Source organism: Asterias rubens, chromosome 17, assembly GCF_902459465.1.
Source record: "Asterias rubens chromosome 17, eAstRub1.3, whole genome shotgun sequence".
Taxonomy (NCBI): domain Eukaryota; kingdom Metazoa; phylum Echinodermata; class Asteroidea; order Forcipulatida; family Asteriidae; genus Asterias; species Asterias rubens.
In genome coordinates this window covers 4,394,015-4,419,838 of record NC_047078.1, presented here as the reverse complement: position 1 = coordinate 4,419,838, position 25,824 = coordinate 4,394,015, and the positions used below count along the sequence as shown (strand labels likewise).

Sequence of the window (25,824 nt, the reverse complement as noted above, 5' to 3'; positions counted from 1 at the left end):
ACTCAGATTTAGAACTTGAGGTCTCGAAATCAACCATCTAAATACACACAGTTTCGTGTGACAAGGGTTGTTTTTCTTTCATTGTTATCTAGCTCGCGACTTTGTTGACCGATTGATCTCAAATTTTCACAGGTTTGTAATTTTGTGCATAATGTTGAGATACACTAACTGTGAAGGCTAGTCTTTGACAATAAACAATTACCAATAGTGTCCACTGCCTTTAACAATAATTATTATTCAAATTATTCTAACCCAAACTTATATGTAGACTTGGTTTAACAGTCAGGGTTAATAGATGTCCGACATTGATCCGGATAAAATAAAGCCTGCATAACGCCCTCTTGTGGCTTGCAATAATTCCAACCATCGTTTTACTTTCTCGAAAATCATAGATTTCAAGAAGAAAACTAGAGATAGTGATTGTTAACAATCACACAGCTGTTCCCGATTGTTTTGTTAACAACAGTTTTCTATGCTACAATAAAACATACAACTTATTTTAAGAGAAGTTTTCTACCATGACCTTCTTTATGCTGAGTGTACACCTGTTTCGTTTTATTTAATTTATGTTCGAACCATACCGATTGTGTAATTAATTTTTATCTATGATCTATAAACTTACTGATCAGAATTAGGCTTTTTACAGCTTCAATAGGTAGTTCAAACGTTAAAATTAAACGGTGTATTTTTATGTAGAAAGAAAATCTCACACTGAAATAAATAAATCAATAAAATTAAACCTAAAAACCTGTGAATTTTGAAAAGATTCAAATAAGAGCCTATAGTGTTTATTCAACAATATTATCTAAATTATTAGTTTTGCTTTGATTGTGTGTGATTTGAAACTTAAATACACGTGGGTTTATGTCCATTAATCCGTAGCCTTCTCACATAATATACATCGCGAATTTTGATGACCAATCGGCCAAGAAGTTTTACCGACCGTAGCCCCCCCCCCCCCCCAACCGTTGAATGAGACAGCCTCGATCAAAATAAATAATAATAATTTATTCATTTATTATGCGCAAGTTTCATAAAAAATATGTACAGATGCGCATTACAACAATATACAGGTATTAACAATAATTTAAACAGATTTTAAAAATAATGGTAATTACACTGAAAATTACGAGAACAATAGTTAAAATCAAACAGCAAAAATAAAACCACAGTCGGCAAAAGGCCATATAAAATTATCCTCCTGTTTTCACGGTATTATGTCTTTTTCTTTGAATTGGCAAAAAAATAGTGATCTATATCAACTGATGCCCTACTAATTATCTTTATTTGGTTATACGAAGTATACAAACATTATATTAAAACTTGATGGACATTGAAATGTTCACACCACACACCGATCTCCGATGACATCAAGTCCTGGTCCCATTTGTTTTGAGTTTTTCCTGTTTTCAAGGCAAACGAGAAAGTATGGTTTCCCAGTGAGGCCATACGTGGTAGAAACAGTGACTACAGGTGTTCTGTGTGACTCTGTGTATGTCTCTATAGCCAACAGTTGTCTTCATTTTATTTAAAATATTTTTTATGACCTTTTAAAAATAACCATGGTAATTGGCAAAAAAAAAAAAAAATAAAAAAATTAATAAAAAGTGTGAATAATTATTGGCCTTGTTCAAATCTGATTTTTATTTATTTTATTTAATTTTTTCTTGAACATTTATAATAAAGCCTATAAATAAACAGTGATAATTGAATAACAAAGCCGATGTTTAAATTTTAATATTATTAATAATAATATTGATATGACAGTTAAAACAACAATTCTCAAAAAATATTAGAAAATGATACACGGGACATGGCTTCTTTAAGCCTCTGTATTTTTTCCCAGAATGCTCAGTATAATGTTCAGTCTCATGACTTAATCATCGTAAATATTGTGAATTGAAACAGTGTTTGATGAATTTTTTTCGGTGGGCAATTTTTTTTTTTATGGCCTCAACAGTATATTTATACCTTGTAGAAATGCCTAAAATACCAAACTTTTTGCATTTTGAAGCCACCCTGGGCGCAGACATGTTTGATGTGTTGCGTGAATTCGGAATTTTAAGAGAACACACATTGCCGCGATTATTTTACATTCGGCGTGTGCGTATACGTACGCAACTGTCCACTCGCGTACGTCCGCGCTACGAAAACCGTAACTTCGACTCGGTTGCCGTACTAAAAAAAGTAAACGCGCCTTTGAATCATGACGCACATGACGCTCGCAGTTTGTGCGCTGATCAGCAGATTGTGCGTTCACATTTACTGCACTTTTTGCTCCGATGGCACATTAAAAAGAACAGACGCACGATCATGCAAATAGCCGTACAATTGCCGTACAAAATTTCAAGCTTTTGTATTGGTTTGTACATAAACATGGATGCGCCCACACGGCTTCAAAACCTTAGTGTGTGTATAACGGGGTGTTAGTGCTCTAGTCAATATAGCTCTATGATATCTATGGATTTTATTATGTTGATCACGCCCGCGTTTTTTATGACACAAACACGTTTTTAAAAACAAAAACAAAAACATTCTGACGAACGCACGACATGTGTGCGCGCGTAGAAAAGATTGAATAATGAATATAAGCGCTCATTTATGGCTCATTTAAATGTGCTAGCATATAATTATAGCACATTTAAATTTGCCAATTCCAGGGGTTATGGTCGAGAAAGGCATGCTGGGGAAAAATGGCGCGGTGAGATCCATCACCCCTGGGAACGAGGTTGAGTCGACTAACGCGGGTTCGATCAGAGTTGGTCGAACTATGGTTAACTTTGGTAGTTGATAGAACTTGCTCTTGCTGTACACAAAATACCGCCCTCTGTCGACGACAGGGTCAATGTCCTCTATGCGAAAATAGGAATGTAAATTATTGCGGACCAGTGTTTGGATTGTTCATCGTAGACCAAAGTTACACAAACTTTAAAAAAACCTGCAAACCCTCCACATTACACCCCATCTTGAGGACATTATCATTTGGAGTGTACGTAAGTACATACTTGAACGTTTATAAAGTAATAAACACAATCCCCGGCTCTATCAAGTTTTACAAACCTGTTACTTAAAAACAAAAACAAAACTAGACATAATTGCATTTGTGCACAAAATGGAAGACAGTCGCACAGATGAACACAGTCAATGCAGATGATAAGTGACAGCCAGGATGGTGACCAGCTACAATCCCTTGTATAGTCCTAGAGCAGTTTTGATGTATATGTGCACCATCAGTTAGAAGCAACATTAACAGCAGACTGTTGGGACAGTCAATACAGTTGACAAGCAGTCAGGTGTTGTTTAGTTCCATTGCATTTGCAGTTGATGGTACAGTCAGGTACTTCATGTGTTACCTATATCATCAACAAAAGCCAAACAACACACATATATTATATTACCTGATTCTATAACATACTTAACTTTTGTGTGCAAGAATCAGCCACATAGGAGATTGTGGAACTAGCAGCAGGCTTTTTTGTAATTGTGAATTGGGCATAATAATTTGTTTTTGAATACTGACAATCATGTAAAACCCTGTTTTGTAAAAGTTATAAATGGTGCAAGTATCGTAAACCACTGGTCTCTTATTATGTTACAATGCATTATTTAAAAGCTAAGTAAACACATATCACTGCTACGCGTGTCTTTGGTAACGCAGCAGTGTTACTGCAAGGTAGTAAAAATACTTAACATTCGGCTTCTACAATTAAAAATTGAAGGCCTACGTTTTGTTTGTTTTGAAAGTTGTATACTTTCAATCAAAATGACAAAGATCTACTTGAGTGTTATATAAAACAAATAATGAATGTTTTTCATTTGTGCAATGGTGCGAAATGTTCATTCGTTGAAAGCTGGAATGTTCCATTCAACTCGGCTCCGCCTCGTTGAATAGAGCGTTTTATATAACACCCGAGCAGATCCTTGCCATTTGATTAGAGGATTGTCCGTCACGTGATAGCAAATAAAAGTGCCATTGCACGCTGAGTGACTCACCGTGCTTTTTCGTTCCATCCGAAAAGTACCATTGCACGCTGCCAGCGTGCAATAGTACTTTTCGGATGGAACGAAAAAGCTGAGTAAACACATATCACTGCGTGCGCGTGTCTTTGGTGACGCAGCAGAGTTACTGCAAGGTAGTAAAATTACTTAACATTCGGCTTCTACAATTAAAAATTGTAGGCCTACGTTTTGTTTGTTTTGAAAGTTGTATCTTTTAATCAAAATGACAAAGATCTACTTGGATGTTATATAAAACAAATAATGAATGTTTTTTATTCGTGCAATGGTGCGAAATGTTCATTCGTTGAAAGCTGGAATGTTCCATTCAACTCGGCTCCGCCTCGTTGAATAGAACATTCCATCTTTCAACTCATGAACATATTCGCACCATTGCACTCATAAACATTCATTATGTCATACTACTGTATTTTGTGGGAGTCACGATTATGACTTCCACATATTATATGATGAGCCTGTGGACTTTTTATCCACGAGGCTCACTCACAGAGAGATCAGTTAAAAATGTCAGATAGAGGAATACAAAGTTCATATGCAAATTCTTTCACGCCCTCTGTCTACGACAAGGTCAATGTCCTCTATGAGGAAATAGGAATGGAAATTCATTGCGAAACACTTGTCTGGATTGTTCATCATCTAAGACTGCCGTAGACCACAGTTACACAAACTTCAAAGAAACCTGCAAACCCTCCACATTGCCTACATGTACACATCTTTAGGACATCATCATTTGAAGTGTACGTAAGTACATAATTTAACATTTATGTAGGCTGCCTGTTTTCAAGGTGTCCCTAAAATTGTTGCAAATTTCTTACCTATCGCATGGAGCCTCTGGTCTGGAGGACCTGTACGCAATGTAAACAGGCCCTAGATATGTGGTTTGACTTGCCAAGCAAAGAGTCTCCTCTCCCTTGACCAAAACTAAGAAACACGTTAGGCGCTCCACTGGTTAGTTGCACCTTGTAAATGCAAAAAGTTTGGTATTTTAGGCATTTCTACAAGGTACAAAAATGTGCCATAATGTTGGAGCCATATAATAAAAATTGCCCACTGGATAAGTTTCATCAAACACTATTTCAATTCGCAATTCACGATGATCAAATCATGTGACTGAACATTCTTCTGAGCATTCTGGAAAAAAAAATACAGAGGTTTAAGGCAGCCATGTGCTTTGTATCATTTTCTAATACATATTTGGAGAATTTTTTCGTAACGCTCATCATATCAATATTAATAGTAGAGGTACATGTACAGTTTTTGTTTACTACAAAAACAAGGTGTTCGTGGTGAGTGAGTGAATGAATTGGTGACAACATTTTACCTCATCAATCCAATGACTGGTTTAGGAGTTATGATTTTTTTTACAAATTAAACACCAACTTCCGGTTTGCATCGGATAAAAGGTCAAATAGGGGTTACTTTTTATGTAGCGCGTGATAAGTTTATTAAGACCTTTTGAATGATGGATGGGTTGTAAAAATCCAATATTTGGTTTAGAAGTTATGATTTTTCAAATATAAATTTTCAACTTCCGTTTTGAACCGGAAGGTACTGTCAAATGAGGTCACACTTGGTAGCGTTGGTGATGTCTTTTGAGTTCTTTCTTTTGACGTATAGATGATAAAAATCAAATCATGTGGTTTAGGATTTTTTATTTTTCAAACATTATATATCAATTTCCAACTTTAACTGGAAGTCAAGGTCAAACAGGGTCGCATATTGTATAGCACGTGATAAGTCTATTAAGACCTTTCAGATGATGCATAGATTGAAAAAATCCAATGTATGGTTCAGATGGTATGATTTTTTTCAAATTATAAAATTTAAACATCCGGTTTGAACCGGAAGACAATTTTTTCAGGTCACAAATTATAGCGTTAGTAATGTTTTTCAAAGCCTTATCTGACGACGTTCAGATAATAAACAACTAATTTCTGGTTCTGGAGTAATATTTTTTCAAATAATTAACTGCATCTTCCTGTTTAACTGGAGGTCAAGGTTTAATAGTCAATGTTGTGTATCGTTTCTTAAGTTGTTACATACCTACCCAATGACGTATAAATATATAAAAAATCAAATGTGTGGTTGTGAAATTATTTTTCTTTGACCAAATATTTACAACCTCTGGTTTGAACAAGAAGCCAAGTTTAAACTGATTTCATTTGTGTAGATCCTGACTAGTTCATTAAAACCTTTCAGCTGATGTATGACTTGTAAACATTTTATAATTATGTGATGGACTATCTGAAGGTGTATAATGTATCTTATAACATCAATGCAAATGTATTCCTACTTGTAGTTTTGGTGCGAGACGTTGTTCATTATTACTCAACTATTGCGATTCACCGCGATTCACTCAGCGCTCGATGTTACTAAAAACGTTACAGCGCCCTCTTTCGCTGGACTAAAGAGAGCACTCTTGGGAATTCCCCCAAAAAACTCGCCGCTTGCACTGCATAGCGTACATAGCGTGCGTTGTTGATCAAAATGGGGTAAACGCGTGGGTCAACAGGTGCTTTGACGTCCCTTTTCGACTGATGTAAAGGTCCAAATTTTGTTATTTCTGTGCAAAAGATTGAGCGGGATTGCTGTTTTACAATCTGAAACAAAAATTACGTTGAAATGATCAGTAGTTTTAAAAACATGAATACGATAAGATTTTATGAAATTTTCAACTTTCGTTTTGCACTAGAAGTATTAAAAATATTTTACGTGTTCTGTGAAGCATTTGTCCAACTTTTAATGATCTATCCGATGATGTGTAGATTTTCAAAATCGGAATCATAGTTTTTGAGTTATGATTTTTACAAATGTTAAACTTTGATCTAACGTAATTCAATTCCCGATGACGTCATAATGACGTAATTAAGTATGTGTTGTCTTGATACTGAGGTTCAACTATCTGTTGAGTTTCAACATTCCATTCAATCTTAATCTTGAGTTATTCTGTAGAAAAGCTCGAAAGTTGTTTTTTGACGAAAAAAACCCGAAGGTGAACTTCGACCCAGGGTAATGACCCGGATGCTAAGGTCGTACGATTTTGGCGTTAACTTTTCAAATGTTGCCCCAGTCTTGGTCTATCAGATGCGAAAACTTTGAACATCATAGCTTTCATATTCGTTGAGATACAGCAAAACGAAAATGGTCCCTTTTCAACTTTAAAAACCTTGTAATTTGACACCTAATGACGTCATCATGACGTAATGAAAACTGTGCCGTCTTCGTATTGAGGTTCAATTGTCTGATGAGTTTCAAGGTTCAGTTTGGCTTGAATCTTGAGTTATGCTGTAGAGAAGAGTTGACGGTGAAGAAGAAGGAAGATGGAGAAGAAAAAAAAAACAGAGCAATAACAATAGGTGTTCGTGCTGAAATGCACGAACACCTAATTACAATTTAAACATCGTCTTGGAGATTCAAATATCACTGTTTATTGATACGCTTTAAGTTTATTATAAATGTTAAGAAGAAAAAAAAGAAGACAAAAAAATAAATAAAAGTCAGATATGAACTTGGCCAATAATTATTCACACTTTTCATTATTATAAAAAATGGTTACCATTACTATTTATTTAAAACTCATAGGCCAGGCCTTTTGAAAAGATGGATAACTTTTTTTTTTCAAGGATGCGGCCCCCAAAAGAGGATGTGGGTGGGGACGATCAACTTGTATTTGTTTTTTTTTCCTAAGCTAAAGGCAGATGAAAAAAAAAAAAACGGCCAAAGGCAACTGTTACTAGTTGACAAGTGAATGAAATTTAAAGTCACCTGGAAGTGGTATTTTTTCAAAATAAAGCTTTTGTCACTATATATGTGTTTTGATGAGTGAAATGTGAATAAACAGTTAACTAAGCTTTAAAAAATTAGTTATTATGTTATTTGCAAATTTAAGAGTAAGCCCTGACCCGAGAGGGCGCTGTTCGTGACGTCAATCGAGGCAGACTATGCCTGCAATGCGTCGAGTAAACACACTTGCAAAGTACATGTACGGTCCAAGTCTTGAGTTTGTTTGTTTGTTTCAAAAAAAGAGTTTTTTTGCATTTTTTTCTGGCAATGCCGACCAGGTGTAATGCTGCTGAATGCAGAAAACACTTTTTTGAAACGTACAAACTCACGACCTGGACCGTACATGTACTTTGCACGTGTGTTTACTATACGCATTGCAGGCAAAGTCTGCCTCGATTGACGTCACAAAAGGGGTAGGCGGAGTCAGCCCCCAAAACAACTATATATTTTTTAAACATATAAATCGTGACAAACAATTACTAAAAAAATTGTTTTATTGTTCATAAACATTATACTCTCATGTTTGAAAGAAAAATAATTATATTTCCAGGTGACTTTAAACAAAAATGATAGACTAGAGTTACTTCGAGTTACCGCAAGTTTTGTGCAATTCTCCCTAATCGTGCATGGCGAAAATAACTCCACTCAGTAAGCCTAGTAATGTTATACTTCTTGGATCAGAGCACATTCATTCTTCGCCACGTGAAGAAGAGCGTTTAAAGAGATACTTCCCCTAATCCGGGAAAACATGAGACCGGCCGCAAAGGATTCGTAAAACGGATCCAGGAATGATCGGAAAATCGCTCAAACTTACATTGCAATAGGGCGCAACAACACGAAGGTCCATTTGACCAGTTTTTCAATAAAATAAATTGTATTTCACATGTGCTACTGCAGTTTTCTTCAAACAAAATCAAAAGTAGTAATAATAATAAAATGAGGGATCTATATCTATGGATTTTATTATGTTGATCACGCCCGCGTTTTTTATGACACGAACACGTTTTTTTAAAACAAAAACCAAAACATTCTCTAAGACGAACGACATGTGTGCGCGCGTAGAAAAGATTGAATAATGAATATATCCGCTCATTTATGGCTCACTTAAATGTGCTAGCATGAAATAGCACATTTAAATTTATCAATTCCAGGGGTTATGATCGAGAAAGGCATGCTGGGGAAAAATGGCGCGGTGAGATCCATCACCCCTGGGAACGAGGTTGAGTCGACTAGACTGTTCCAATTATCGCTGACTAATGCGGGTTCGATCAGAGTTGGTCGAACTATGGTTAACTTTGGTAGTTGATCGAACTTGCTCCTGTCTGTACAAAAAATATCGACCTCTGTCGACGACAGGGTCAATGTCCTCTATGCGAAAATAGGATCGTAAATTATTGCGGACCAGTGTTTGGATTGTTCATCGTAGACCAAAGTTACACAAACTTCAAAGAAACCTGCAAACACCCCATCTTCAGGACATTATCATTTGGAGTGTACGTAAGTACATACTTCAACGTTTATAAAGTAATAAACACAATCCTCGGCTCTATCAAGTTTTACAAACCTGTTACTTAAAAACAAAAACAAAAATAGTTAATGGCCTGACATTAACGACCCCAGCAGTCTTTCTCGAAGGCTAATAATGACAACACAACAAGGTAACTAAGTGAAACATTTAAAGCCATTGGACCCTTTCGGTAGAGACAAAAAAATAAAAGTTCACAGATTTTCAAATAACTTACAGGGTTTACAGAAGGTAGTGGTGAAAGACTTCTCTTGAAATATTATTCCATGAAATGCTTTACTTTTTGAGAAAACAGTAAAACAATATCAATTCTCGTTAGCGAGAATGACGGATTTATTTTAATCACATGTCATGACACGGCGAAACGTGCGGATACAAGGGTGGGTTTTCTCGTTATTTTCTCTCGACTCCGATGACCGATTGAGCCTAAATTTTCACAGGTTTGTTATTTTATATATAAGTTGTGATACACGGAGTGTGAGCCTTGAACAATACTGTTTACCGAAAAGGTCTTTAAGCAGTGAAGTGGAAATGAATGAATGGGGTTAGAAAGCATACAGAAAAAAGCAAGGGGTAAACAACAGCAGAACTTTGAGGATTATCAGTGGCACTAAAATGGTATTCAAAAGCCATGTGATGTTGGATGAACCTTTAAGTGAACCAAATTAGGTTTTATCTAAAGAAGTTCCAATGTCTTTCATTATCCAGACGCAACAAAACTTTTAAACACTTTAGCAAAAATACAAGTAAGTGCTGACAAAGATTATCCATTGTTGGGGGATTGGTCTTGGGTATAGGGACAATAAAAGCCTTTTTCCAGATAGCAGGAACAACTCCCTCATGGAGAGATCAGTTAAAAATGTCAGATAGGATAGAGGAATACAAAGTTCATATATGCAAATTCTTTCACGCCCTCTGTCGACGACATGGTCAATGTCCTTTATGAGGAAATAGAAATGGAAATTCATTGCAAAACACTTGTCTGGATTGTTCATCATCTAAGGCTGCCGTAGACCACAGTTACACAAACTTCAAAGAAACCTGCAAACCCTCCACATTGCCTACACATCTTTAGGACACATCATTTAGAGTGTACGTAAGTAAATAAGTTAAAATTTATATCAAGTAATAAACACAATCCCTGGCTCTATCAAATTTTACAAACCTCTGTTAAAAAAAAAAAAATAGTTAATGGCCTGACATTTCGACCCTAGCAGTCTTTCTCGAAAGCTGACAACTCAACAAGGTAAGTAAATGAAACATAAGCAGTGAAGAGGAAATACATGAATGGGGTTAGAAAGCATACAGTACAAAGCAAGGCAGTCTACCCGCAGGTCACTAAATTTCCTTCGTGATTTATCTGCAAATTATGCATCGTTTTTTTGTGTGTGACCTCTGTGTGAATATATAATTAGTCAAAAGGGCTTCTGGAATTCGGTCATTTTCGGCCTTTTCTGAAAAGTCTCTACCAAAATAATGTACCAGTAAATTGAAACGAAGAGCATATCTGTCGTTATGTATGAAAAAATCGGTGCAACTCAAATTTCAAAAAGAGAAAATTGTTCGTATAAAATTGCTTAAAAAAGAAAGAAAATAAGTCACAAAAACACGGCAAATTTCGCGTTATGAATGTCAGCATCAGTCCCCAATTAGTATTATTAGGATAGATTATTTCACATTCTTCCCGAAAATGTTAAAAGCGAGACCGGATCGTAGCTAGTCCAGTCAGGATACAGCGATTGTCACTGTTAATCCAAAACTCCCATTACGTAAAAGTCAACTATTAAATCAAGCATCTGAAAGCACACGGTTTCGTGTATTTTGTTTCTTTATTGCTATCTCGCAACTTCGACTACCAATATTGAGCGCAACTTTTCACAGGTTTGTTATTTTCTGCATACAAATGTGTTGAGATTCACCACAAAGTGAGGATTGGTCTTTGACAATTACCAACATTCCAGTGTCTTGAACAAAAACAATGTTTGGGACTGGAATGAAAGTTCAAAACTCAAGTGTCATCTCAAAAGACTCTAAAATAATTTTAGTCCATGTTATCTTGGCTGCTCTTGCGCCTGTGTGTCTACATATCCGTAACAAAAACAAGCAAATTACATTGGGGCAGCTGAGTGCTAAGCTTTGTTTCTACTAATCCTACCTCCATGCTTTAAGATATTGCTAATTTTGCTATACCCCTTCTTTCATTTATATTTAAAAATGTCAGAAACCAGAGGGCTCGGTTGTCTAAGAAAATTGTTTAATTACAAATGTTTCCCTCAAATTGATATTTTTTTTTATCTGTTGACACGTGCACGTACGATCTGTTTGTCCTGTGTTTTAATAGGCAACTTCTTCTTTGTCGTCGAGATCTCCAAAACCCATTCTGATTTTTTTTCGTTTTAATTTAAGCCATGCCTTGTCGTCCTCCGCGGCTGTTTTAACAGGTTCAGATTGTTTTACAGCCTTTGCTAGGCCCTGCTTTGTGCCAAATAATCGATGGTTGGCGAAAAAAATATTCACGGTCTCCTGGCTTACGATTTTCATTTCACCGTGATATAACTGAGCACATGAACTGCTTTTTTTTTTTTTTTTTTTGCACCTTTTATGCGTTATGTTAAATACAGGCCAGCTGATAATAGTACTCAACATGGCGGCGGGTGTCAAAAACTGACGATTGTGACGTCACGCGAAACCTCATAATTTATTTTCTGTATGCTTTCTAACCCCATGCATGTATTTCCACTTCACTGCTTAAATGTTTCACTTTTAGTTACTTTCTTGTGTTGTCATTTTACATGTAGTCTTTGAGAAAGACTGCTAGGGTTGATATGTCAGGCCATTAACTATTTTTGTTTTTGTTTTTAAGTAACAGGTTTGTAAAATTTGATAGAGCCGGGGATTGTGTTTACCAAATGATAATGTCCTGAAGATGGGGTGTAATGTGGAGGGTTTGCAGGTTTCTTTTAAGTTTGAGTAACTTTGGTCTACGATGAACAATCCAGACACACAATTCCGCAATAATTTCCATTCCTATGTCTGCATAGAGGACATTGACCCTGTCGTCGACAGAGGGCGGAATTTTATGGCACTATAAATGGTATTCAAAAGCCATGTGATGTTGATGAACCTTTAAGTGAAAAAAATTAGGTTTTATCTAGAGAAGTTCCAATGTCTTTCATTATCCAGACGCAACAAAACTTTTAAACACTTTAGCAAAAATACATGTAAGTGCTGACAAAGATTATCCATTGTTGGGGGATTGGTCTTGGGTATAGGGACAATAAAAGCCTTTTTCCAGATAGCAGGAACAACTCCCTCATGAAGAGATCAGTTAAAAATGTCAGATAAAGGAATACAAAGTTCATATATGCAAATTCTTTCACGCCCTCTGTCGACGACAAGGTCAATGTCCTCTATGAGGAAATAGGAATGGAAATTCATTGCGAAACACTTGTCTGGATTGTTCATCATCTAAGGCTGCCGTAGACCACAGTTACACAAACTTCAAAGAAACCTGCAAACCCTCCACATTGCCTACACATCTTTAGGACACATCATTTAGAGTGTACGTAAGTACATAAGTTAACATTTACATCAAGTAATAAACACAATCCCTGGCTCTATCAAATTTTACAAACCTCTGTTAAAAAAATAATAGTTAATGGCCTGACATTTCGACCCTAGCAGTCTTTCTCGAAAGCTGACAACACAACAAGGTAAGTAAATGAAACATAAGCAGTGAAGAGGAAATACATGAATGGGGTTAGAAAGCATACAGTAAAAACTAAGGCAGTCTACCGGCAGGTCACTAAATTTCCTTCGTGATTTATCTGCAAATTATGCATCGTTTTTTCGTGTGTGACCTCTGTGTGAATATATAATTAGTCAAAAGGGCTTCTGGAATTCGGTCATTTTCAGCCTTTTCTGAAAAGTCTCTACCAAAATAATGTACCAGTAAATTGAATCGAAGAGCATATCTGTCGTTATGTATGAAAAAATCGGTGCAACTCAAATTTCAAAAAGAGAAAATTGTTCGTAAAAAATTGCTTAAAAAAGAAATAAAATAAGTCACAAAAACACGGCAAATTTTCATGTTATGAATTACAACGATTGCCACTGTTAATCCAAAACTCCCAACTTAAAAGTAAATTATTAGACAGCATGGTTTTCCTGCGCGGGTGATTGGCTGACGATGACATCATGGATTGATATGGCAGCATGCTGTTTTTTGTGGGTATGGTGCCCCGAGCTAAGCCTGAGTTAGTCAATAACAAAAGGCCCTGTCCACATTGAGCTAGCCCACCAGATTCAGCTCATACATTCAGCTCATGGGTTAGCTCAGAAATGGCAGGCCATTCCTCGCCGAAGACCTCATGGTCATGAACAAAAGAATCCAGTACAAAACAGGGTTGTGTTAAAAATGTTTTAAAGACACTTGACACTATTGGTAATTGTCAAAGACTAGTCTTCACACTTGCTGTGTCTCAACATATGCATAAAACAACTGTGAAAATATCTGTGAAAATTTGAGCTCAATCGGTCGTCGAAGTTGCGAGAATAATGAAAGAAAAAATACCATCGTCGCACGAAGTTGTGTGCGTTCAGATGCTTGATTTCGAGACCTCAAATTCTAAATCTGAGGTCTCGAAATCAATTCGTTGAAAATTACTTCTTTCTCGTAAACTACATTATTTCAGAGGGAGCCGCTTCTCACAAATGTTTTATACTACCAACCTCTCCCCATTATTCGTTACCAAGTAAGGTTGTTTGCTAATAAATATTTTGAGTAATTACCGATAGTGTCCACTGATCCATTATCAATGCAGCAAAATGGCACCGACGCAAAGTGCAACATCATTGCAATATGTTGGTTGTGTGGCAGCGGCGCAGCAGTCTTGTGTATATTACGTGTGTGTAGTGCATAGTAGTGTGATGGTGCAGTAAACTTTAGTGTCTAAAATGCTTCAGAAATGTTATAGAACGTATCTTCTTCTTGTTTACTCTCAAGTTAGTGTGTAACCTTTATAAACGGTTACACACCTATATTCCGACACCCCTATGTTCCGACACCCTTATGTTCCGACACCCCTATATTCCGACACCCCTATGTTCCGACACCCCAATGTTCCGAAAACTGAACCTATATTCCGACACCCCTATGTTCCGAGACCCCTATATTTCGACACCCCTATGTTCCGACACCCCTATGTTCTGACAAGTTATTTTCGCACATTACAAGTTTTGCATTGCATCAATGCCAAAATAAAAATAAATAAAACGCTCACTGAGCGATAAACTCCAAACGAGAAGTTAGATTATTTATTTCTCATCAAATATGACATTTCAGACAGAAAAATTTCAAGGGATGTTTCCAACTATCATCATCATTAGACCGTGTAAGTTTTATGTAAATCTGTGATCTTCACAATTTTTGTTTTTTAACAATTCTGTAACGTTCCTATAAGCTAGCAATCGCTCATGAAATAGGTTCACGCTTAAAAAACTTTTTTTTTTGCTTCAGTAAGTGGAAGAAATTGCTTGTCTGTTAAGCAGCTCCTTGAAATTTGGCCCTGGTCACTGGGCCTTAATTCATTTTCTAAACCATTTCAGCTCCCTGGGGAGTATACAGCCTGCGCTACTCAGCTAAATCAATCACAAGAACCCCCCTGCCCTCACAGGTACCCATTTACCCCTGGGTGGAGTTAAGCAATTATAGTTAAGTGTCTTGCACAGGGACACAAGTGTCACGGCCGGGATTCGAACCCACACTCTGCTGAACAGAAGCACAAAGTGCTTGAGTTGGGTGCTCTTATCCGCTCGGCCATGACACCTTATAATATAACCTTTTCAATAAACGACTGATAAAAAGACTCGTTAGGATAATTGAAGACTTGAAAAGCTGTCCTCACATGGAGCACATTGAGGAGGGCATCTTATGGATGGATCATATGTGACTAGAGATCATGTGACTAGAGAGAAGTTCCACACTCAGCTGTTGAACAATAAAAGAGAATTTCTTAGGACTTGCATTAGTTGATACTCGTAACAACTCCGTTATTAAAGACACTGAACACTATTGGTAATTGTCAAAGACTAGTCTTCTCAACATATGCATAAAATAACAAACCTGTGAAAGTTTGCACTCAATCGGTCATCGAAGGTGCGAGATAATAATGAAAGAAAAAACGAAGTTGTGTGCGTTTGATGGTTGATTTTGGGATCTCAAATTCTAAATCGAGGTTTCGAAACCAAAATCGTGAAAATTACTTCTTCCTCGAAAACTATGTTACTTCAGAGGGAGCCGCTTCTCACAAAGTTTTAAACTATCAACCTCTCCCCACCACTCGTTACCAAGTAAGGTTTTATGCTAATAATTATTTTTAGTAATTACCAATAGTGTCCATGGTCTTTTACACAGTCAGACAAGGAACAGTTCAAAACCTGAATTTATATCACCATGTATGCATCTTATAATTTGTATATTGTTTTAGAACATTTCTTTGAATTCTTGCTCTCAAAATTAGGTTTGTCAAGCAACTCAACATGGACTTTGTAATGGGTTAGGACTTCAGTGAAGATGTTTCATCTTTTGGACTATTGGGTGAATGAGCCTGGCTAAAGCACTGATTGGTCCTTGAACTGAAGGTAAGAGACTACATCATATAACTGACCAGTATTTCATGAACTTTGACATCTAATCAGAAGTAAATTGTTTGTCGTGATCCATAGACAAGAACGAAACACAAAATGTCATCTGAGTCAATATTTTTCTTTGATTCCTAAGATTGTGTCTGATAATGGCTGACCAGAGTGAGGAGACCATGGAAGAGGAGGAGATGGCCAGGCAATCTCAAGAACCAGAACAAAGATCGATGGCTGTTGTTGAAAATATTCAACCATCACCAGAAACAAGGGACTTAGTCAGAGCAGAAAACACACAAATGCTAGGTAGGCCTATTAACTTACTGTGCATAATTTGAAATGTATTTATCTGTAGATGAGGTTTTTTTTATATGTAATCTGTGAACATTGTGTTTTTTGTTAGAAAAAAGTATCAGACCTTTTAAACTAAAAAATATACCCATCATCCTGGAGAATAATTTTGAACTCATGAATACCTCGACAGTTTCACTATTCCCATTGGTGGAGAGCACCACTTTGGTTGATAATGACCAGCTGGAGCTCTGCCATCTGGTTGTTTTCAGATACTGCATGCTAGTCTTGGCGCAAGACGTTTTGTGTTACGGGCAATGCGGGTACAGGTTTGTTGCCATTCGATAAAGGTTAATTTCATTCTAGTGCGCTATGATCTTGATGGAATAGTCGCTTCATTAATTTGAATTGTTATGTTGTTATGTTATGTAGAAATGACTTTCCTTCATTGTCCCTACAGCAGAAAATCAATCAGGTCAAGGAGCCTGTTTGATGGCCAACCAGTCTTTGGCTCTACACCGCATTGAAGGCAGTGGTCATTTGGTTGTTGACCACCCTAGCCACTGTACGTTCAACATCAGACAGCTGAAGCCAGGAGCAACAGGTAAGGCACAAACATGAAGATATTTTGTAGATTGGTTTCTTTTTTTTAAAGGAATGTTACAGAATTGGTGAGAAACAAACATCGTGAAGATCACAGATTTACCTAAAATTTAAATATACATGGTCTAATGATGATGATAGTAGAAAACATCCCTTGAAATATTTTTTTCTGAAATGTCATATTTAATGTAAAACAAATATTCTTAGTTTGTGTTTGGATTTTATCGCTCAATGAGCGTTTCATTCATTTTTATTTTGGCATTGATGCAATGCAAAATTTGTAATCGGTTTTTCACTGTTCTCTCGTGACCCAGATGGCCGATCGGTCTCAAACTTCTACAGGTTTGTCAGTTTATGTATATGGTGGTTTACATAAAGCGCTTACATTGCCAGCACTTGTTTTGTTAGCAAAAACCAATTCTATAATGTTCCTTAAAGTTACAAATGTTGAACAAATTAAACATGAATTAGAATTTTACTATAATTTTTATAGTGGAAAAGACAAAGGTGGAAATTGTTTGTTTTGATTTATATCCAAAACATCGGAACAGAGGAATTCGATAGTTGAGATAATTTTATATTCAATTATTGTCACCGTGTTGATGATAACAATAATAAGTCGTGGACAAATTGAGGTCGTTCAGACACAGTACTAAAGTCGGTTTAACTCATGGTTCAACCCGATCGAGTTCAACTCGGTGTGTCTGAACGGATCTAAAGTTAGACCGAATCGAGTTCAACCCATAAAAGTTAAACCGTCGAGCGAGGGGGTTAATCTTTAGACCGCTTCGGGTTTATCTTTTAACACTGCGTGTGGACAGAATGACATCCAGTTTTAACTCACAACGGATGACCCATTGTGTGGTTCAATGCACAGGCCCGGGACCCGGAGTGCTTGGATACGGTTTCTGTTGCCTCTGATGCCGAAAAGCACCGAGTATTTACATTACGTTCTTGCCGCTTACCGAGTTGGCGAAACTCCCTCGATCGGTGTATGCAGTTTAACAACGGCCGACGCCCATGACTTATTAAATTCTGGAAAAAAAATTTTTTTCCAAGCGTTTTTTTGGTTGAGTGTCCTACAATAAATTGAAACTGTTTTCATCCGTATGCTAGTATTACTACGAGCGCAGCGAAGAAGCATGGATATTTTGTAATGCTTCTCACATGCACGGCGCTGCCATCCCATAGTGATCACTCTCTGATATCCCATAGTTATTACTCAGACTTCCTCCAAAAAACAAACACAACTCTTTTTCATGAGGTTTTGTGACTAAATGCCACAGCCAAAATTTTATTTTGAAACATTTTTGTGAACCAATGTCACCGCCAAAACATGTCAATGAATGTAAAATGTACACCGGATACCAACTTGACCTGGGCATACCGGTAAACATGACCCAGATGGGCACCTTGGCCTGTACCAAATGGGCACACTTGCCCAAAACCAATAGGCCTTTTAAAGCCACTGGGCTGCAGTCCCAGCACCATGTATAATATGTGCACATTAGCACAGGGCACCTTGGCCCCAATCACTTTAACACAGCTAAATATTAACAATAAAACTTTACCATTATTGGGCATGTACAATGCATGAACGCATGCACTTGCTTTATGATAAAAAAATTTTTTAAAACCTGAATTATCAAAAGCCAACTTATGTGACATAATACAGTAACAATGTTATCACCTAGGGGACAGGAACATTCCACCGTGTAAAGCATGTGGAATAATAGCACCCAGTGTAAAAGCCGGGTGCTGTTACCGAGTCCGAACTTCACAATTACTGTTTAAAATGTAACATTTTATACTGTACATTACCCCCACCAATAAACATGATTGCCTTGTTATGTTGACGGAGTGTACCCCAAACCAAAAAAAACGCCTCCACCAGCAACAACAAAGGGTGGCGAAATGGGGCGGAGGAGGGATGAAAGAAAATTGTAAAAAATGTTGCACTACATGTGCATCCTCTGACAGGCTGTGACAGAATGACATGAGGTTTTCTCTAGAGCCCGCCAAAATTGTATGCTCCTGATAAAAGAAGTAACCTAATTGGTTGCCCTTAAAACTTCCAACTATTGGCCATTGAGTGCCTTCCTGATTGGTCAAAAAGGAAGTCAATGATTGGCTGTTCGGCTGAAAAGCTGAAACCCCTAAACCTCATTCTGTCACAAAATTTACAATGGACTTTCATGTACAAAATTGTGCCTAGAGCTTGCTTATTACTAATTGGCCAATAGTGTCATGCCCTAAATCAATATTAATGCATATTCAGATCAACCAACCACAAACCCTGTGTGGTGACCTATTTATCAATAAAGTCAAAACATTATAATGTATAACATTTGCACTGGCTTATTGTACACATGTAAACAATGTGACCTTTAAAAAATCCATGTACTGCACTCTGAGTTATAAAGCATTTGATCCTTAAGGGATAAAATGTGTTATCCAACATCGATCCCGTGGATGTGCTTTTCTATTGCCGTCACCGTTACTAGCATGGTGTACTTTCAAACTAGGAGAATGAACTGCCGCGGGTGCGATGCTGTGTGTAGGGGAATTTCCCCTTGGCAAGCAATACCACGTTGTGGGGAAGGTTGGGAAAAAATTGAAAAAGTACATGTATTTATGTAACTTGCACGCGTGTAGTTGTGTTTATGAACGAATCGGAATAAAAATCGTGGCACCAGCTTTTGAGAGATCGCAACTTCCAATCGATTGAGGTACAAACTTTTATTAAATCAGAACCGATGGTATAAAACACAAAAAATAAACGTGTTCTGATTCATGGAATATGGATAATATTTTGGTGAGTTTTCTCGGCTGTTTGTGTCAATATTTTGTTTGTTTAATTGTTTGTTTAAGAGTCGTGTTCATGTTTGTTTTAAGTGCCCGTATTCTCCCAACGGTAGAACTGTTTTTCGCGTTCGATTGAGCCATTTTTATCCAATATATAACATGTTCTAATGATCGTCCAGGGCACTCGTATCTCGGTGCGTGAATCTGATTAATAAAACCGGATGTTATAGAGCAATGGGGTCGGTCTACTTTGACCTCTTAAAACCGAAGATAAACCGGATCAGGTTTAACTCTGTGCTGTCTGAACGCAAAGGGTTTTTATTTTTACGACCACCCCCCGCTGCTCGTAAAAGTTAAACCGGTTCGGGTCTAAGTTAGTACGCTATCTTATCGACCCGGTATTTTATTTGCACTCAGCGAGGAGCAGGTGAACTAGAATGACAAATAATGAAATAGATAATTAATATATAAATACGTAATTAACTCAATAATAAATCAAAGTACAAGAAAGATATTTAAAGAAAACACGCAATCAGAGGTTTCCGGAAAGATTAAATAAAATGCAATCGAAGGCTTCCGAAAAGATTATACAAAAATGAACGGTAAATAGTTTCCAGAAAAGATTAAAGAAAATTAGCAATCGGGGGTTTCCAGAAGGATTAAAGAAAGCAATTATTAAAAGCTTGAACAAATCTATAATAATATATATTGTGATGAGGTTCGCAGTTACACCATCAAAAATAATGTATGTAAAATAAGCTAGTGCTGAATTTAATACATCATGGAGTGAGGTCTCTTGATATGTATCCAGATTGTGCATCCATTGTGCTACATTTTTGCTTGTAAATAGTTCAGCTACACAAGAGTTTTCTCTATAATTTATAATTTTATCTTGTTAGCCGTTATTTCTTTCTTTAACTTTGTCTTCCAGAGAATATTTTACCTGGATTGGAGAAACTAACTGCCACTTTACAACGAGCTTTGGATTCAGCAGTAAAACCAACAGGTAATTTATTCAACCAAAACATGTCAATCTGGGATAGTCATTATTATACCCAGACTTATCATTTAGAGAAGATTAAGAGAAGAAGTTTGCTGTGGCGTTTGTTTCTGACAGTTTCTGCTGAATTTTTGCAGCAATCAAACAATTAGAATTAGAATATACAAAATAACTGTCAAAACAAAAAGCATTTTTTGTAGGTTTTTTATTAAAAAAAGAAAATGGCCTTGCTCTTTCAAAGATGAAACTCCAGGCCAGCATATCATGATGGATAATATAATTCACAGGTTGGTTGTTTTAATGAGTTTGGAATTAACAGAGGATATGAATAAAATAAACTCTTCCAGAAAACGCTGATCTACCCCCTGAAACGTACTTAAAGGAATATTTGTATTTGGGGGCAATGTTTTGATAACGAGGCTTGCAGCGTCAAGAAAATCTCTGAAATTAATGTGGGCCCCCCTTCACAACATTCCCAGTTTAGACCTAAAATTTCATTGCGTGTGAAAGATTGCCTGTATCTCATGGGCTTTCCTGAAACTTTGTTTGTTTTCATACATTGGTGAAAATAAAGCAATGATATGTTTGATTAATCATGCCCATTAAATTGTCTTGTAGGATCTGGACAAGAGTGCACTCCACCGAATATTCAAAAACTAGATAACTCCCCCCAAGCTGCTGCCAGTGGTACGTCAATGCAACCCAAAACCTCAGGTAAGTACATCCCATGAACATTCTGAATATTCCATTCACTTGATATCATTGTAGCATACGGTGGCTTTTCTAGCAATAAAAACCATTCAGTGTTCTCCCTTAACTGTGGTCCGCTGACCTACTGTCAGTTAAAACACCCAAGACCAGTTAGAATACCCTGCGAGTGGTCCGGTGAAAAAGGTGATGAACTCATGAAATATCAAGCTAATTGGTCCTGCTGGCTAGTCGCTGACAAAGTTAAGGGCAAACCCTGTCATGGTGGTTGATATTGAATGGACATGCTCCAGTATACACATATTGACTGGCAACGAGGTAACTAATATACGTCTTTTCCCACGAGGGACTTTAAGTGACCAGAAGAGCGAACCTATAGGCCCCTCTTCTGGTCACTCACAGGCCCGAGGGGGAGTAGACGTACACTAGTTAATACCGAATTATGCCAGTCAATATGTGTTTAATAACAGAGGTCGGTCTTAAATGTCAAATAAGAACAGAACAAGGAGTTATGTAGTTGTTGTTCATGGTTCAAGTCAAGAGAGGGCGCTGTTACCGCGGGCACTATATTCAAAGACTATTCCCCGCTCTGGTACTATTCCCGCAAAACACGCGTGCGCGTTCACTAGCCTATATTAGTTCATCCCACGTGACCGTGTTTCAGCCAACCAGAATACAGAATGAGCAAGAGGTGTGTTTTAATATACAAATATCGACTCCTTCGAGTGCTATGGTTAAAACTACAACTCCCGAGGTGATCCCAGAGCGTTCTATTTTCCCGAGGCAGAGCTGAGGGAAAAATAGAACGGTCCGGGGATTACCAAGGGAGCAGGAGTTTTAACCAAAGCACGAGTAAAGGCAGTTAATATTTGTTTCATTACACCCAACATACTATTTATCATCCTCGTACACGTTGTGTTCGTACATGATTTTCAGATACACAGCACACAACTGATTGGCTTCAAGGTGGGTTAAAAGACGTCTGGGTACCGCGCTAGCCATGTAATAGTCTGCTATTGCATGACAAACGACTATCACACGGCCGCCGGGTTTCTAGTAAAACTAAGACATATCATGTGACACGTTCTAAACAGATGAAAAGGCAGAATTGTTGTAAGGGGTGTTATAAGATTTTATAAATGGACGATGTTTCAAGCCATGGTATGCCATTCCAGAAGTACTAGAGCTACATTCATCTCTCTTAAAGGCACTGGACACTATTGGTAATTGTCAAAGACCAGTCTTCTCACTTGGTGTATCTCAACATATGCATAAAATAACAAACCTGTGAAAATTTGAGCTCAATCAGTCATCAAACTTGCGAGATATGAATGACAGAAAAAAACACCCTTGTCACACAAAGGTGTGTGCGTTTTGTTAAGGTTGTTCTGAATTTATTTATTGATGGTGTTGAATAAGGGAATAAAATGGTAGCGACGAGTTCTTAAACAGCTGTTTAAAACCGGCAGGGCCGTTGCTGTGTGATAAAGGCCCAAACAGAAGGCGAGGAGCTATATCGCACGACAACGACCCTGCAAGGTTTTAAACGGATGTTTATAGAACAAGTCATTACTTTTTTATTCCCTTATTCAACACCACCCATTCATACATGCCCTTTTGATAAAAATGTTAAAAAAATACAATTATAGACACTTTGACAACTGAAAATTTTAGGTTTGAAATATTTTTTTCAAAAACTTTGTGAAAAATCTGTTTGATGGGCATGGGTTGTGTGTATGCGCGCGTGCTTAGAAACAGATTACGCGCTGTTACTAAACGGTTTAAATTGCGTTCCGCGCTCCATAATCTTACGCGCCCAACACGCAGAAGCCAGCCGGTTATAAACAGCTCCAGCTGGTCATTATCAACCGTATAAACACCCCCACGCGACGCGCTCTCCACCAATAGGAGTGGAGAAAATGAATCAAGAATAATTGTTCCATATCGTGTTTTTCGTTTTTAATCAGATGACCCAAGTGTGCAAGGAGCCCATGCGACAAAAGATCCAGCCCAGGTCGCTGCAGCCCAGGTCGCTGCAAAGAGCTGTAGAGAGGCAATAGCAACTTATTATAGGAAAACAGGTAGCTATGTGAAACTGATACCATGGGAGGATGATGACACCAAACATATCAGAGATATCTTTACAGAATTAACATTGGAGAAATCTGGAAAGAAACTGGAGTCATATAAGGATATTTTCCTTCAGAAAACAAGAGATGGTGATTGCATAAATCAGGCTGTTTTGAATGGGTTAGCTGGTAGAGGAAAGTCTACCCTCATTGATAAGATGGCTTATGATTGGGCATGTGGTGAAGCACTGGAGCAGTTTGAGCTTGTATTTGTTATAAGAATGAGTGCAGTTGAACAAAGCACAGAGCTAGTTGACTCGATTTTCAACCAACTTTTAAGCGGAGTAACAAGTGTAGATAAGAACTCGTTGAGTTCTTTTATCAGTCACAATCAAGAGAAAGTACTGTTCTTGTTTGATGGCTTTGATGAGATGAAGACCCAAGCCCTTGATGAAGCCTTATTTGGTTCAATTCTAAAGACCCTGAACCGTAAGAAAGACAGAGAGTGTTTTGTTGTAGTTACCACTCGCCCCTCTCACTATCATAAATTAGTGACAAGATCATTAATTGAAGAGCCTTTCACACAGGTCAAGGTTGAAGGTTTTGATAAGGAAGATATCAAGAAGTATGTGAAGAGATTTTACTCGGATGAACATGACAAAGCAGAAGGGCTTATTCGGAGGATCAAATCCTCGAATGTTTTATCTGATTTGGCGAAGAGTCCAATGCTACTTCTGTTGATGTGTATTTTGTGGAGAGAAGATTCTAAACTCCCAGAAACAATGTCTCGTATCTACAGTGAAGGCATTGGAGTACATATTTCACAGAAAAACTGATATGTCATCAGATGAGATATCAAAACTAACAAATGAACTTGGAAAGATTGCCTTGCTTGGTCTTCTTGCTCCAGAACAACAGCTTGCTTTTCCTGAGCAAGTGTTTGAACGAAATGTGCTTGAATCTGCCATAAAAGCAGGTATTCTTACAAGACAAAAGGTCTTGAAGGGAATGAAAAGTCACAACAGCATTCAGTTCCTTCATAAGACTTTTCAAGAGTGTTGTGCTGGTAAATACTTACAAAGCTTGATACAAACAGACCCGGTGGAATTCCAAAAGAACCTGGATAAAATGATCAATTCTAGAAGTAATGACTTTGAATATGTTTTGCGGTTTTGTGCTGGTGACAACATGACATGTACAAATAGCATTTTACAAACACTTGCTAAAGTAGAAGACACGATGGAGATCGGCCTTGACTGCTACTTTGAGGGTCAGTCAAAAGATTTACCCCCATTGGAGTTCATGAAGTCTGTTCTAACAGATCAGATAGACATTGTGCGTTGGAACAGGGACACTCTTAACTCATTCACATACTTTCTTAGAAATGTTCATACAAGCACAGTGGAAAACAAACTAACTGATTATCTTGACAATGTACAGTCAGTACAGTTACTTGGTTGTGACTTGGGTGGTTGTATGTCAGATTTGGTAGACTCTATGAGCTTAATGACAAATCTTTCAAAGATGGAATTGACTGGGTGCACATTGAATGAGAGTACTGAAGAATATTCTGCATTATCAGGAGCAGCCTCATCTGCTTCATCATTGGCCCATCACTTCAAGAAGATGAATAACCTTAAGACGCTTGTCTTGGTTGACTGCCCATTGACGGGTGAAGATATGACACATATTGCTCCTGCACTGTGTGATCTGCCCAATTTGGTTGAGTTGCTTCTTGTGGGAAATGATTCCCTTGGAGGTTCTGCTGCATCATGGGCCCATCACTTCAAGAAGATGAAGAACCTTAAGAAGCTTGTCTTGATTGGCTGCTCATTGACAGGTGAAGATATGACACATATTGCTCCTGCACTGTGTGATCTGCCCAATTTGGTTGAGTTGGATCTTGTGGGAAATGGATCCCTTGGAGGTTCTGCTGCATTATGGGCCCATCACTTCAAGAAGATGAAGAACCTTAAGCAGCTTGTCTTGCATGGCTGCTCATTGGCAGGTGAAGATATGACACATATTGCTCCTGCACTGTGTGATCTGCCCAATTTGGTTGAGTTGCTTCTTGTGGGAAATGGATCCCTTGGAGGTTCTGCTGCATCATGGGCCCATCACTTCAAGAAGATGAAGAACCTTAAGCAGCTTGTCTTGTATGGCTGCTCATTGACAGGTGAAGATATGACACATATTGCTCCTGCACTGTGTGATCTGCCCAACTTGGTTAAGTTGGATCTTTTGATAAATGGATCCCTTGGTGGTTCTGCTGCATCATGGACCCATCACCTCAAGAAGATGGAACACATTCAGAGTCTTTTCTTGAGTGGCTGTTCATTGAGGGGTGAAGCTATGAAACATATTGCTCCTGCACTGTGTGATCT

At 37.6% G+C, this 25,824-nt stretch overlaps 2 protein-coding genes across 9 annotated transcripts in view; both read left to right on the top strand.

Moving 5' to 3' along the window:
* Window positions 1–2,865: 2,865 nt before the first annotated feature.
* LOC117301540 (NLR family CARD domain-containing protein 4-like) lies at window positions 2,866–24,293 on the top strand. 8 transcript variants are annotated; one of them, XM_033785561.1, is made up of 8 exons: window positions 2,866–2,993; window positions 4,585–4,754; window positions 15,847–15,967; window positions 16,107–16,270; window positions 16,716–16,859; window positions 20,595–20,669; window positions 21,282–21,377; window positions 23,339–24,293. In XM_033785561.1, the coding sequence occupies exons 4-8, from the start codon at window positions 16,120–16,122 to the stop codon at window positions 24,274–24,276; spliced, it is 1,404 nt and encodes a 467-aa protein (XP_033641452.1). In that variant the 5' UTR covers window positions 2,866–2,993; window positions 4,585–4,754; window positions 15,847–15,967; window positions 16,107–16,119; the 3' UTR covers window positions 24,277–24,293. The 8 variants fall into 8 exon arrangements, with proteins under 8 accessions (XP_033641452.1, XP_033641454.1, XP_033641457.1 ...); XM_033785563.1 differs by having other exon boundaries at window positions 4,585–4,758; XM_033785566.1 differs by lacking the exons at window positions 2,866–2,993; window positions 4,585–4,754 and adding an exon at window positions 9,258–9,297.
* LOC117301722 (leucine-rich repeat-containing protein 31-like) overlaps window positions 24,266–25,824 on the top strand; it is a 9,751-nt gene continuing 8,192 nt past the window's right edge. The window contains exons 1-2 of the mRNA XM_033785750.1: window positions 24,266–25,039; window positions 25,115–25,817. Coding sequence (XP_033641641.1) covers window positions 24,278–25,039; window positions 25,115–25,817 — 1,465 coding nt within the window. The 5' untranslated portion in view covers window positions 24,266–24,277. The remainder of the gene's footprint in view (window positions 25,040–25,114; window positions 25,818–25,824) is intronic.

What these genes read in the sequence shown, in the direction of transcription:
- LOC117301540 (XM_033785561.1), top strand. Translation starts at nt 16,120, where the DNA reads ATGGCTGACCAGAGTGAGGAGACCATGGAAGAGGAGGAGATGGCCAGG. An exon ending in AGAAAACACACAAATGCTAG is followed by an intron (nt 16,271 to 16,715) that starts GTAGGCCTATTA and finishes TTGTCCCTACAG; the next exon opens with CAGAAAATCAATCAGGTCAA. An exon ending in TTCAGCAGTAAAACCAACAG is followed by an intron (nt 20,670 to 21,281) that starts GTAATTTATTCA and finishes ATTGTCTTGTAG; the next exon opens with GATCTGGACAAGAGTGCACT.